The 16,223-nt window shown below is 37.3% G+C and overlaps 1 protein-coding gene across 3 annotated transcripts in view; it reads right to left on the reverse strand.

Moving 5' to 3' along the window:
- The window catches only part of KIF13B (kinesin family member 13B), a 192,544-nt gene that overhangs the window by 25,363 nt on the left and 150,958 nt on the right, over positions 1 to 16,223 (reverse strand). For all 3 annotated transcript variants that reach the window (XM_087437381.1, XM_087437383.1, XM_087437382.1), the window contains 2 exons: positions 14,101 to 14,212; positions 3,848 to 3,981 (listed from right to left, as the gene is read on the reverse strand). In XM_087437381.1, coding sequence (XP_087293507.1) covers positions 3,848 to 3,981; positions 14,101 to 14,212 — 246 coding nt within the window. The remainder of the gene's footprint in view (positions 1 to 3,847; positions 3,982 to 14,100; positions 14,213 to 16,223) is intronic.

A 16,223-nucleotide genomic window follows, 5' to 3' on the forward strand; every position in this document is an offset into this window, starting at 1 on the left:
TCTATATTGATACTGTCATTTAAAATTATAATTTACTTCTCTTAGAGCTTTAGGAGAGATAGTCGGTAAAAATGAGATAAACACAAGCATCTTTGATCAACTAAATCCAAAACGACACGCTCAAGTTTTTCCTCCCTTTAGGAATAGTTCTTTAGTGGACTTTGCATCAATCTAGGAAAGAAAGTTCATAAATATGTCTTGATATTTCAAATTCCCACACAGATGTGATTCTCTCTCCTCTAAACTGTAAACACAGTGCTTTATACCACCGGATGACACTTGGTCCATACAAACTATCTAATACTATAATCTATATCTAACACTGTAATACTATACATATATACATATATGTCAAGGATCAACCAACATACATTTTGTATCAACTATGCCCTGCCCCCAAGAATTACATTCTACAGAGGAGACAACCAATAAACATAAACATAAACATAACATAAACATAACAATAACTCCAATGAAAAGATTAAATATGGTAATATAGTGTATTGTGTATGGCAGAGGCTGCTGTTGTACTTTGGTTGGTCAAGGCCACTCTAAACTCAGACGTTCTTGGGCCGGCCCTGTGGCTTGGTGGTTAAGTGGCCCGGGTTCGGATCCCGGGTGCGCATCGAGGCACCACTTCTCTATTCATCCTGAGGCCGAGTCCCACATACAGCAACTAGAAGGATGTGCAGCTACGACACACAACTATCCACTGGGGCTTTGGGGGGAAAAAATAAAATAAACAAAATCTTTAAACTCAGACGTTCTTCCTTAGAGTGGCCTCTCTTGACCATACTAGTAGTAGGCCACCGCATTAGAGACCTATTAGCCATGCAAAGAGTCTGGGAAAGAGCATTCCAGGTAGAAGGAAAGGCAAGTGCAAAAACTCTTGAGATCAACATAAGCTTCATGTGTTTACAAAATTAAAAAAAACAAAAGCCAAGATGGCCTACTATGGTGAACAGAGGAGAAAAAAGAGAAATAAAGATTAAAGGTCAGGGGACCACATAGGGCACTATTAGCCACAATAACAAATTTAATTTTATTCAGTTTCAGTGAGAAGGGGTGGAAGGTTTCAAGCCATGAACTAATGTAAAGCTTCGAAAGATCACTCTGGCTACTTTGTGAACGACAGATTTTGTGAGGCAAAAAATGTCTGATAGATCAATTGGTAGGCTGCTGCAACAGTCAAGGCAAGAGATGATGGTGGCATGGATAAGTGATGAGAAATGGAGATGGCTAGAGGTCCCTGCATTGGAAGTGTTATCTACAAAATTTTACTGATGGACTATTTGTGAGGTACAAGCAACTAGGCGGACATCTGTGCTATATACTGAGATGGGCATGTATTTTTGTAAGTATTTTGTGTGGTGAGAGTAAACAGACTTGTGAGCTGAGATCAACAGTAATGTTTTGGACTTATAAAATGTGAACGCCTAATTGACATACAAGTGGAAAAGCTGAATGGGCAATTAGCTCCACGAGGCCAGAGCTCAGGGGCAAAGTCTGTGCTGGAGAAGGAAATGTGAGCATTGTCAATGCATAAATAGTTAAAACTATGGATTTACCATGAAATTACCATGAGATTACCATGAAAAGAGGGCCCAGGATGGAGCTCTGGGGCACCTGAATATTAGCAACCTGATGGAATAAACAGTCCCAGAAAAGGCAATTGAGAAAGACTGAGCAGTCAGCAGAAGGGAAGCCAGGCAAACGTGCAAGAGTTTCAAGCATAATGTCAAGTCATATGAGGACTGAGACGGTGCAGGCAAGATGTAGCTTCCTGGTGACCTTGAGAAAAGGTCCGTCAGTGGAGTGGGGGTTTCGCCACCCAATTGGAACGTTTTAGTTCCACTACTGGGCATTTCATTAAGTCCAGTCTTATATTTGTATTTTCATTTATTTATGAAACATGAAATATTTGGGATCACTTTCTCCAACACTTTTGTACCTATATACTCTAAAAAAAAAGTAAACTGAATGAATATTGCTTAAGATATCTTCAAAATATTTCAAGATTACCTCTCTTCAACTGGACATTATAAACTGCAGTTATCTGCCAATCACTAGATTTCTTTCTAACACATCCTTGTTCCTTTCATATCCAGAAGAACCAATCATTTACTGGCAAAACAGTAAAAATAATTTCTTATTGTAGCAGGTGATTTGACTTGCTACATTAAAAACTCCAAGTAGCTTTAAAAGAATAATTATAACGATAGTAGTCTGATTCAATGACTTCAAATGTCATTGCAATCGCCTTTAACTTACATAACTCTGTCTTCACCACATAGCAATTTAAAAATGGTGGTAATCAAAATTTAATGTGAATAAGAATCACCTTGGTGCTTATAAATGTAGATTATAAGGTGCCCCCAGGTGGGGTATGGGTTATGAGGTGAAGCTTTGTTTTTTTTTTTTTAAGTTACCTTTTTTAAAAGCTATCTTTGAAATTCTGACAGACAGTCCATGAATCATACTTTGAGAGACGATATAGAAGCTTAGAACAGAATAATGTATATAACAAAAAACCCTTGGAAAAATCATTTTTGCCTACCCCAACCCCTGCCAAGTATTAGACTTGCTATTTCTCTCACAGTCAGAGTCATTTTGACAACTGTCAAGCACCTGTTTGGTGCCGAGTTAAATTAAGTTTAAACATTTCCAAAATCTTGATGTTTAATTTTTTTCATCCAATATGTGTACATGTATGCTTATGTATATGCTTATATAATGCTAGATTGAACAAATTATATACCTGCATAGCAACCTTACAAAACTACTATGACCCTTGAATATGTATTCATAAACTTAGAAAATTCTTTTAAATAGTTATCTCAGACAAGGACTCACCTGCATTTCTGCAACTTGAATGTTTAAGTGGATGTGGAGAAGCTGATGTCAAAAGACCTATTTCAACAACTGAACTTGCACTGTATGTTTTTGAATGAGTATAAATAAATCCTCATTTATCATTTTCTGCTGAATTTACACCTATATAAGGCTAGAAATTGCATTTCCAACAGGCTTCCCATTCACCATCACATAAAAGCAGTTTCCTGATTGTTCATAAAACCCTTTAACATTTTCCGTAAAACTTACTCTAAGGCTGAGTAGAGAGTTTTCAGAAAAAGGGGAAATAAGACAAGTGATCACTTCTAATATTTTAAGTGAGAGAACAGGTAAACCACAGTAGAGGAAAAAGGCTGGGGGGAGGACAGTGATGATATGAAACTGTTTGAAATAAGAAATGAAATCAAGAATTAAAAATAGAATTACAGGGGCCGGCCCTGTGGCTTGGTGGTTAAGTGCGCGCGCTGCGATGCTGGCGGCCCGGGTTCGGATCCCGGGTGCGCATCGAGGCACCACTTCTCCGTTCATCCTGAGGCCGAGTCCCACATACAGCAACTAGAAGGATGTGCAGCTACGACACACAACTATCCACTGGGGCTTTGGGGGGAAAAAATAAAATAAATAAAATCTTTAAAAAAAAAAAAAAAAAAAATAGAATTACATTTTCTGTTTGGCAACACACAAACAACACTAAGTGCACTTCATAAATTTTACTATTGTTGCTCTAAGTGATATTACCATAAATCACATTAGTAGTGTACTTGGCATTTTTTAAAAGCAAAAAGGATTGAGAGTGTCAATAAGTTTAAACAGCTCTGTTATCTATGAAGAGAGTGCAAGAGAAATTATCACAAGCTTTTACTAGGTCTAAAAGCCCAGTTCTAGCCCCACCTCATTGCTATCCCTCTCCCTCCAGCTGCAGCACAATATAGAGCATCATTTTGCCAGCAGTCTATTAGAAAAATGTCCATCGTTGCTTTCCTGATGCTTTTACCTGATGTGCGAGGGGAGATGGCTGTTTGCCCCTTTTCTCGTCGCGGACAGGGAACAGAGACTTCAGCAGCTTTGGCATCTGTGGCACAAAGGATTTTACTGGGTTCAAGTAGGAGGCTGCTAGGCTACTAAATCCTGGCAACAATATTGAAAGGAAAAGAGATAAGACAAAAACAATTACATACACATTTTCTTTACTGTAAATTTGCCAAATATCATTCATAAGCAAATCTAACAATATAAATCAAAAAAGTATCCTTAAAAAAAGTAATATTAGAAAAACATAGTATTATTATAGTTATCCTCAAACACAATGGTCTTTCCTTTTCCAATTGAATAGGAACAATTGGGGTACTTCTAAAATGTTCTAATATCCAGTGTTCCTAATAGTTATCTGAAGGGTAATCTAACGCCAGTGCTTGTCACTAACTGGTTCAAGTACTAACTTCTGCCATAGAAGAAAATGGGGTTTTTCATTTTTAAATCACATAGCCGATGACACACATGCATAGCTCTCCATGTAGACTTTAAACTCTTCAAAGTCAGAAACTATGTCTTATTTATTTTAATTTTTCATGCTATTTACTGAGTGAAGATGATGAAACTGACCTTTCAGGAAAAGAGTGGTATTTGAGTTGTTTCTACAAGACAGGAATAGATGCCCTGAACCAACCATGTTCTCACCTGCTCTTAACTACCAAAGGCTGGGAACAGACCTGCAAACAATGCCTATGATAAGAGAAGATTTCTTTCCCCTTAGTGAGTAAAACTAAATTTTTAGGAAAATCTAATTCAAGTTATAAGTGGTGAAACACTGTATCCTCATAACATTTTTAAAAGAACACGCAAGTCAACTTGAGGAATTTGTATGAGATAATGCCTGAAGAAGAAGCACACAACCACCCCCAGACCTCTGCTCCGCCCCGAATGACTCCAAGTTCACTGGCAATACAGTTGGTACGTGGACCTATACAGGTGTGAGGTTTCTACATTTTACATAAAGTAGTACAATATTAACTTTAAACTGTGAAAAGGTAAGGATATTTTGTAATCATGAGAGTAATCACTAAAAAATAAAGCAAAGAGAAAGCCATAATGCCAAAAGATACATTAAAACTGAGTTTAAAAAGTCAACGATTTACAAGAAGGCAAAGATAGGGAAGAGAGAAACAAAAAAAGAGGAGACAAACAGAAAATAAGTTTAAGATGAATAAAGAGCCAGAAGATAAATCATCTAAATGCTGAGAAAAAATTAGGATCAATCTAGAGTTCTATATGCAGTTACACTAACATTCTAGAGTGAGGATGACCCCTCATTAAATAAAGATCTAGCCAATAATCAACCAAGGGCTGCACATATCACAAAAAGAGAGACAATCAGAAACGATGCGTCTCCTGAGGGAAGTACACAAAACTACCCATTCATTTATCCTACCTCCCACCTCTCCCTGGAATTAGCCTGAATCTGATCAAGGCTATAGTGCCAACTACCAATTTACAGGAAATACAGGGACAAAGAATCATGTTTAAACAACCTCATGGGGATATAAACAGCAAAAATAAGAACATACAGAGTCTACTATACAAACACCTGGTCTCTTCAAGAAATACAACGCAACAGGAAAAAGCGAGAGAGAGGTGCATATGGATCAGACAGACGAGACACACGTCCACTAATCACAATGCATGAACCTTACCTGGATTTTCACTCAAAATAACTAAAAGATATTTCTGATCCAACTGTGGAAATCTAAACACTAACTAGATGTTTGATGATATTTAGGAATTATTTTTAATTTTTCTTAGGAGTGAAATGTTATTGTGGGTATTGCTTTAGAGATACCGGTACAAATATTTACAGATGAAGTTAACATCTGCGATTTGCTTCAAAACAATCATGAGAGGGTGTGGAGAAGTAGTAGGAGTATAGACAAATAAGACTGGTGACGAACTGATCATTTTGAAGTCAGGAGGGGGTACATGAGGGCACATCACGTTACTTTTTCTACTTTTGTATGTTTGATATTTCCATAGTAAAAGGATTCTTCAAAGTGAGAGCAAAGAAAAACTTCAACATATAAAAGAAATAATTTGTCACTAAAAGATAACTGCTAAAAGCACTGATGATGGATATGATTCACCAAAAAAGACACTAAATTCAGAAGAATGGAGTAGGATTCAAGAAGTAATGATGAGCAAAGCAAAGTGGTAAACGTGTAAATCAGACAGAAGTCAAGATGGCGGCATAGGCAGACTCTGAACTCACCTCCTCCCGCGGACACAGCCAATTTACAACTAGTTGTGGAAAAATTACTCCTGAGACAGAACTGAAAGCTGGATAAGAGGAACTCCTGCAACAAACGACAATCCTAATTGAGGTAGAAGAGGCAGAAACTCCCTTCTGGAGAGAAAAAAGGCCGCCTTCACAAGCCACCAGCTTCACGGCCACCCGGGAGCAGCCCAAAGGTATGCAGCCCTCCCTGGAGGAGCGGGGCCCTGAGCCAGGGAGCGCCCCCGCTGTGGGCATTTTGTGGACCCAGCACAATTGAGACAAGTGGCATCATATCTGACTTTGCCTGCTACTAAAACATTGGGGAGTCACCCCAGAAAAGCTGGTTCACAAAGAAATTAAAACCAGCTCTTAAAGGGTCCACGCACAAACTCGCCTGTTTAAGAAAGCAACCGAAAATCACCAGAAAGAAAGGTGCACAGTGCTTTGGTGAAAAGAGACTCACCTGATAGGCTCTGAGTGCATTGCTGTGAGAGGTGAGACCTCTTCAGGGACTGGGACATTGGCGGCGGCCATTGTTGTGGCCTACTGTGGGCGTGCTGACACAGACGCCATTGGAGTTCTCCCTGGGGCCTGCTAGCCCAGGTCTGCCACACCCACCAGAGCACCGATTTACTTATGTTTTTAAAGATTTTATTTATTTATTTATTTTCCCCCCAAAGCCCCAGTAGATAGCTGTATGTCATAGCTGCACATCCTTCTAGTTGCTGTATGTGGGACACAGCCTCAGCATGGCCGGAGAAGCAGTGTGTTGGTGTGCGCCCGGGATCCGAACCCAGGCCGCCAGCAGTGCAGCGCGCGCGCACTTAACCGCTAAGCCACGGGGCTGGCCCCTAGAGCACCGATTTAATCCAGCTCAGCCAGGGCAGGCAGCCCACCCTAGAGACTGGCCCCACCCAACAACAAGCCCTCAGGCAACTTTTGGGCCTGCATAGATTGGTGACTGGATTCTCTGCAGCCTGGCAACTGAGCCCACTTCAGTGGGGCAGGGCGCGCATAAGGAGCGGGTGGAGTGTGTGAGGCTCCTACCTGACAAGAGTTCAAACAAAGAGCACTAAGGATGCTCAATGATCTGGGGAGAAGAATAGATGAACTCAGTGAGAATGTCAACAAAGAAAGAGAAGATATAAAAAGAACCAATCAGAAATGAAGAATACAATACTGGAAATGAAAACTTCACTAGAGGGACTCAAAAGCAGAGTAGAGGATACAGAAGAACGGATCTGCAAGCTGGACAAAAGACTAGAAGAAATTACCCAAGCTGAACAGGTAAAAGAGAAAAGAATTAAAAAGAGTGAGGACAGTCTAAGGGACCTCTGGGACAACATCAAGCACACTAACATCCGTGTTATGGGTGTCCCAGAAGGAGAAGAGCGAGACAAAGGGGCAGAGAATCTATTTCAAGAAATAATAGATGAAAACTTCCCTAACCTAAGGAAGGAAACAGACATCCAGGTACAGGAAGCACAGAGAGCCCCAAACAAGATAAACCCAAAGAGGCCCATACCAAGACACATCATAATCAAAATGTCCAGAATTAAAGATAAAGAGAGAATCCTAAAAGGTGCAAGAGAAAGACAAGTTACATATAAAGGAAACCCCATAAGGCTATCAGCTGACTTCTCAGCAGAAACCTTACAGGCTAGAAGAGAGTGGCACAATATATTTAAAGTGCTAAAAGGAAAAAACTTACAGCCAAGAATACTCTACCCAGCAAGGTTATCATTCAAAATGGAAAGAGAGATCAAAAATTTCCCAGACAAGCAAAAATTAAAGGAGTTTGTCACCAAGAAACCAGTGCTACAAGAAATGTTAAAGGGACTGATTTAAGGGGAAAAAAGAAGACCGCAAAGAGGAAAAATTATCTATTTCCATGATAAGAGGGTAATGGATACGAATGCACAAAAAAGAGGTTAGATATGATATCAAAAACATAAAATGAGGGAGGAGGGGAGTTAAAGAGTAGAGCTTTCAGACAGAGGTCAAACTAAAGAGACCATCAATTCTGTATAGAAGGAGAAAGGAACAGGGAAGGACTACTAAAACACTGAGGAAAAAAAAGTTAAAAAATGGCAGTAAGTACATACTTATCAATAGCTACTTTAAACGTCAATGGACTAAATGCTCCAATTAAAAGGCATAGGGTGGCTGACTGGATAAAACAACAAGACCCATATATATGCTGCATACAAGAGACACACTTCAGACCTAAAGACACTCACAAACTGAAAGTGAAGGGATGGAAAAAGATACTCCATGCAAACGGCAATGAAAAGAAAGCTGGGGTATCAGTACTCATATCAGACAAAATAGACTTTAAAACAAAAACTGTAAAAAGAGACAAAGAAGGGCATTACATAATGATCAAGGGAACAATCCCACGAGAGGATATAATACTTGTACATATCTATGCACCCAATGTAGGTGCACCTAAATATATAAAGCAGTTGTTAACAGACATAAAAAGAGAAATAGATAGTAACATAATAATAGTAGGGGACTTTAACACTCTACTTAGACCAATGGATAGATCATCCAAACAGAAGATCAATAAGGAAACACTGGCCTTAAATGACACACTAGAACAGATGGACCTACTAGATATATACAGAGCATTCCATCCAAAAACCAAAGAATACACATTCTTTTCAAATGCACATGGAACATTCCCCAGGAATGATCACATATTAGGCCACAAAACAAGTCCCTCCTCTGGAGGGATCACACTCCCTGATTTCAAAATATACTACAAAGCTATAGTAACCAAAACAGCATGGTACTGGCACAAAAACAGACACACAGATCAATGGAATAGAATTGAAAGCCCAGAAATAAACCCACACATCTATGGACAGCTAATCTTTGACAAAGGAGCCAAGAACATACAATGGAGAAAAGAAAGTCTCTTCAACAAATGGTGCTGGGAAAACTGGATAGCCACATGCAAAAAAATGAAAGGAGACCCTTACCTTACACCATACACAAAAATTAACTCAAAATGGATTAAAGACTTGAATGTAAGACCTGAAACTATCAAACTTCTAGAAGAAAACATAGGCAGTATGCTCTTCAACATCGGTCTTAGCAACATCTTTTCAAGCACCATGTCTGACCGGGCAAGAGAAACAATAGAAAAAATAGACAAATGGGACTACATTAAACTAAAAAGCTTCTGCACAGCAAAGGAAACCATCAACAAAACGAAAAGACAACCTAACAATTGGGAGAAGATATTTGCAAACCATACATTGGATAAGGGGTTAATCTCCAAAATATATAAAGAACTCATGCATCTCAACAACAAAAAAACTAACAACCCAATTAAAAATGGGCAAAAGACCTGAACAGACATTTCTCCAAAGAAGATATACAGATGGCCAACAGACACATGAAAAGATGTTCAAAATCATTAACTATCAGGGAAATGCAAATCAAAACTACAATGAGATATCACCTCATGCCCATCAGAGTGGCTATAATTAACAAGACAGGAAACAACGTGTGTTGGAGAGGATGTGGAGAGAAGGGAACTCTCATACACTGCTGGTGGGAGTGCAAACTGGTGCAGCCACTATGGAAAACAGTATGGAGATTCCTCAACAAATCAAGGATAGAACTACCATATGATCCAGCTATTCCACTGCTGGGTATTTATCCAAAGAACTTGAAAACACCAATGCGTAAAGATACATGCACCCCCGTGTTCATTGCAGCATTATTCACAATAGCCAAGACTTGGAAGCAACCTAAGTGCCCATCAAGGGACGAATGGATAAAGAAGATGTGGTATATATACACAATGGAATACTACTCAGCCATAGAAACGATGAAATCCAGCCATTTGTGACAACATGGATGGACATTGAGGGTACTATGCAAAGTGAAATAAGTCAGAGGGAGAAGGTCAAATACTGTATGATTTCCCTTATTAAGTAGTAGATAACAACAACAACAAACAAACACATAGAGACAGAGATTGGATTGGTGGTTATCAGCTGGGAAGTGGGGAGGGAGGAGGGCGAAAGGGATAATTCGGCACAAGTGTATGGTGATGGGTTGTAGTTAGTATTTGGGTGGTGAACATGATGTAATCTATGGAGAAATAGAAGTATAATGATGTACACCTGAAATTTATACAATGTTATAAACCAGTTATGCAATAAACAAAAAATTTTAAAAAATATGTAAATCAAGTAAGCGTTGATTATAATTAAAAAAAAAAAATTTACAGAATTTTAAAACAAGGTAGTACTCTATGACCTAGTAATTTCACTCCTAGGTATTTACTCAAGAGAAATGTTCACAAAGAAGCCTTATACAAGAACAAGCTTTATTCATAAAAGCCAAAAACTGGGAACAAACCAAATGTCCATAAACAGGAGAACTAATTAAAAATTGTGACAAATTCAATTGTGATAGTGAAATATTTCTCAGCAACAAAAAAGAATAAATTACTGATGCATGCAACAGTATGGATGATTTGAACAGACATGCTGAGCAAAAGAAGCCAAACACAAAGAGTACATATCGTATGATTCCATTTATATGAAATTTAACAGGCAGAACAGGCAATACTAATCTGAAATCAGAACACTGGCTGACTGTGGGGAGTAACTAGAGTCATAAATTTTCTATATCTTGATTGGGGTGTAAGTTACATGGGTAAATACAATTGTCAAAACTCATTAAATATGACCCATAGTCAAGAAAAAAGCAGTCAATAGTAATAGACCACAAGATGGCCCAGGTACTGGATTTAGCAGATAAAGACTTTACAGCAGCTTTTACACACAGGTGCAAGGCTGTAAAGAAGAATATGGTCTTAATAAATGTACAGATAGGGAACACCAGCAGAGAAATTAAAATCATTATAAAAAGAAGCAAACGGAAATTCTATAACTGAAAAGAATAAAAACTGAAATAAAAAATTCCCTGGATGTGCTTAACAGAAGACTGGAAATGGCAGAATAAATTATCCAACCAGAAGAAATAAGAAGATAAAACAATGAAAAATGAAAATTAATAAAGAATAGAGCTTCTGTGACCTTTAGAGCAATATTAAGCAATCTAACATATCTGTAGTTCTAGATTCTCAGAAGGAGCAGAAAGAGTGAAAAGGAGGGGGGGGGGGAAATTTAATGAACTAATAGCTGAATACTTCCCAAATTTGTTAAAAAACCTCAACTTACAGATCCAAGAACATTGGTGAAACACAAGCAAGACAAATACTAAGAAAACTATACCTAAGCACATCATTGTCCAACTACAAAAAATAAAAATAAAGGAAAAATTTTGAAAATAAACAAAGACACATTACATGTTGGGGTTGGGGGGGGAAGTGACACAAATGAAGGCTAAATTCTCCTTAGAAAAGAAGGAGTCTAAAAGATAATGTAACATCTTTGATGTATTGAAGGTAAAAAACTATCAACCAGAATTCTCTATCTAGTGAAAATATCCTTTTAAAAAAAAAGAGAAATAAAGAAGGAAATTCTCAAAAGGGGAGAGCATTCTTCTCCAGGAGAAATGCACAATAAGAAATAATATAGGATATTCTTTGGGCTAAAGAAAAACGACAGCAGATGAATATCAGATCTTCAGGGAGGACTGAAGAGTGCCAGAAATAATAAATATGAAGGAAAACATAAAAGATTATCTATAGTTTCTTAATTTCCTTGAAAGACAAGTGGTTGTTTTAAACAAAAAGAATAACATTGTAAAATGGGTTCATAACATCTGTAAAAGTAAAAGATACAACAACTTTAATGCAAAACAAGGGAGGTAGGGGAACAGGTAAATGGAATCACACTGTTGCAAGGTTCTTATATTTGTGCAGTGGGAAGTGATATATTATTGATTTTAAGTAGACTGTGATAAGTTAAGGATACATACTAGAGTCCTTGAGGAAAGACTTTAATAAACAAACAAATACATACAGGTATACCAAAAAGCCAAAAGAGAAATTAAAACCAAATGCTAAAAAATATTTTTCAATTAACCCAAAAGAAGGTAAAAAAGAAGTTACAGTGAAAAAAATAAATAAGAAAGCCAAATAGAAACCAATAGCAACAGAGCACACATAACAATATTAGATGTAAAAGATCTAAATATGCCAATTAAAAGGTAGAAATTGTCAGACTAGATTAAAAAAAAAGCTTGACCTAACTATATGCTATCTGTCTACATGACAATCAGTTTTAATTTAAAGACAAATATAGGCTAAAATTTAAAAGACTGAGAAAAAGATACACCAAGTGAACAATAAGCAAAAGAAAGTTAATGCAGCTATATTAATATCAAACAAGACATATTTCAAAGTGAGAATTTTACCAAAGACATAAAGGGACATTTCTTAAGAAGAAATATCATCTGATCAGGAAAATATAACAATCCTAAATGTGTATATATCTACTAACATAGTTTCTAAATGAGTGATGTAAAAACTCATATAACTAAGGAGAAAACAGACAATTTTCACAATCATATTTGGAGATTCACTGCCCTCTCACAGTGACTGATAGAACAAACAGAAAAAAAGACACCAGTAAGGATACAGAATATTTGAACAACCACCTGACCTAACTGATATATATAGAACACTATGCCCCAAACAGAATAGACCTTCTTTTTTTTTTGCTGAGAAAGATTCGCCCTGAGCTAACACCTGTTGCCAATCTTCCTCTTTTTGCTTGAGGAAGAGTTGCCCTGAGCTAACATCTGTGCCAATCTTTCTCTATTTTGTATGTGGGTCGCCACCATAGCATGGCCACTGACAAGTGACGTAGGTCCGTGCTCAGGAACTGAACCCAGGCCACCGAAGCGGAGTGCACTGAACTTAACCACTAGGCCATGGGGCCAGGCTCTAGACCTTCTTTTCAAGTGCACATAGAATGTTCATCAAGACAGAATATAGTCTCAAAAAATTTCAAAAGATCGAAACATTAAAGTCTGTTCTCTGATCATAATGAAATTAAGAAATCAATAAGAAGGTGATCCCCCCCAAATATACGCAAATGAATTAACATGCTACCCAATAACCCATGAGTCAAAGAATAAATCAGAGGGAAATTAGAAAATATTTTGATAAGAATGATAATGAAAGCACAACATGCCAAAAGTTGTGAAATGCAGAAAGAAATAATAGAAACCAATGAAACAGAAAAAAACCCAAATGTTGGTTCTGTGAGAAGACTAAGAAAACTGATAAACCTGTCTTACAAGTATTCAAGAAAAACAGAAAGAAAACAAAAATTATCTATATCAGAATAAAAAGAAGGAACATCACAACAGATCCTATAAACATTAAAAGGGCAATAAGGAAACACTAACATTTATGAAAATTAATTTAATAATTTGGATGAAATAGAAAATTTTCTGAAAGACATAACCTAGGAAAACCGACTCATAAGGAAATACAAAAAAGTTAAATAATCCTATATTAAAGAAATTGAAGTGACCATCTAAAATCTTTCCATAGAGAAAATTCCAGGCCCAGATAGTGTCACTGGTGAATCCTGTCAAATATTTATGGAAGACATAATACCAAGCTTACATAAACTGTTTCAGGAAAAAAAACCATGAGGAAATATTTCCCAAGTCATTTAATGAGGCCGACAAAAATCATGATACCAAAACCTAACAAAGACATTATTATGAGAAAAGTACAGACAGATATTCATCGAAGAATAGAGACACAAAAATCCTAACAAAATAATAGCAAATGGAATCAAGCAAATATAAAGGACAACACCATCATGATCAAGTGGTATTTATCACAGGAATGCAAGATAAATTCAATATTCAAAAATCAATGTAACTCAACACGTTAAGACAAGAAAGGGAAAAACTCAGATGGGCATTAACTAGTAGGATAGAGGTTACCTGGTAGGAAATTCTGATTTAAACTATTTCTGAAAGATGCTCAAATCTCATCACAGTGATTGACAAACGAAGATCTAACTTACCTGGGTCAGGAGAGTGGTTATTTTGGGGACAACCAGGGAGGGAAGGGGCGACTGGAGCTACTCCCCTGGAAACCGAGGTTTGTGATACATCTTGTTGACTTTCCCACCGGCCCTATTATGGACAACATCGGTTATTTTGATTCAAATCAATCAATCAATAACAAATCTAAAGATATTTAAGAAAAAACTGTTACATATTCCTAAAGCTTTATTGCCTTTATAGGACATGATAAATTTGATTACTTAAGTAATTTTCCTCTTGTACTTTCCATCTTCTTTATAGTATTAATTTCCCTAACATGAATGGTATCTCACATTTGGATATCCCCTCCAGTTTATAATTTACCGTCTCCTCACTTCTATCCTAACATTCTTTCTACTATATCACATTGCTTCCCACAAAATACGTATATATTAAGACATTCCTTTTGAAATCCTCCCTTAACATTCTGCTTCTTAGGCTGTTTCTGCTCTTCTGCCTCAAGATGCTCTTCCCACTTCAGATTCTCAACTGAAACCCAGGAACAACTCTAATGTTGTCAAGTGTCTCTTCTCTCCTCTCCAGGAATGCATCTTTCCATCCATTCACACATTGCTCGTGAAAGTAAAAATTCCACAACAGTATATTACCAAGCCTCTCATTTTTAACAGATACTAAAGATAAGTTCTAGTTAAGCCCAAATCACCAAGTAATCACAAGTTCCCAATAACAGAAGTCTGAATTAACAAGTCTGACTGTACTCTCAACTTATTTTTTAAATTCCCATTTAAAAGATTTCATTGCATAATAAAAGAACGATGCCAGTCAGGTGATGGATTGATTTGCCATTCTAAAGCTTGTGGTAAGCCATAAAAATGGTGACACCATCAAAGCACTTTTAACATCAGTCCCATCCAGTAAAGAAATAAACCCCAACCAAATGTTACAAGTACAGAAACCAGTAATGGAGATGAGATGCAAATCCTTTAAATGCTTTTAGTTCCCGTTTGATCCTTTGATAATCACTGAGTTCTTTTTCACCGGAGTTAAGTAATGGTATTTTATATTAGTTTAAGCTAGTATTCCACAGATGAGTGACCCTAACAATTAACCTGAGTTTTCATTAGTAATCGCCTGCAAAGCAAGTTCTTCACTGCTCCTGAAGATGGATTGAGGAGGAAAGGCCTCTTAGGTTTCAGATATGTATTGGAAACCTATCTGCTTTTAGCAGCAACCTAAGTACTGATCATAAAATCAATAAGCCCTAAGTGATCTGGATCCTGTTTACCTTAGAGAACATCACTTTTCCTTAGGAACTCTCTCAGCACTTGATATTTTTAAAAACGGTATGATGTTTAGCATTAGGAAGTAAGGAAACAAAATAGATATGAAGAGATGATTAGGGGAACCATGAACTCTGAAATACTTCACTGTAGGAGCATTTGTGTTACTATGAATCACACACTGATTTACATACTTTAATGTTTCGTTAATGTTTTTTGCATTTAAATTTAATTATCTGTCTGGGAAACAGCAGCTTTGTGTACTCTGAGACATCACAATCAGGGGGCTGAGCACTAAGGTCGATACTCTTTGGAGCTTCTCAGAGGAAGAAAAGCCTTATGCTTTGTTTACAGTGTTAAGCTCATGCAAGGCTGTTTTGAAGACAACTTCCTTAATTTGAGAATAAATTTATTTTCATATTTTAGATTTTTCTTCCTTGTTTGGCAGCTGACACTGGCACTCTGTCCCTTAGGAAAACTAAGTAGCCAGTTTGAAGTCAGCACCTCAGCTGTTTGGTGTATAATGGTCCAATGACAAATAATGCAGGTTTCACCTCTTCCCCAAGGCAGACTCGGGGCTCTGCTAGCTTCCCAGGTAATTTTTCCCAGCTGGCACTCCCATACACAATGTTACTACCAAATCAGAATGGAAGCAATAACTTTTACTGTCTCATATATTCAAATATCTCAAGTGAGAACATTTGAAAGGATGCACAGTTCTTATATATCGCCTTAGCCACGTTGCTAGCCCCACCAGATAATGAAAAATGGAGACATATTCACTTCATCCATCTACCTTAACCATCACCTTAATCTTGAGGAATTTCATACGCTAACTGTTCCCAGCTGTCACCAACCAG

Source organism: Ceratotherium simum, chromosome 12 (assembly GCF_057802395.1).
Source record: "Ceratotherium simum simum isolate JZ-2026a chromosome 12, ASM5780239v1, whole genome shotgun sequence".
In the NCBI taxonomy this organism is placed as follows: domain Eukaryota; kingdom Metazoa; phylum Chordata; class Mammalia; order Perissodactyla; family Rhinocerotidae; genus Ceratotherium; species Ceratotherium simum.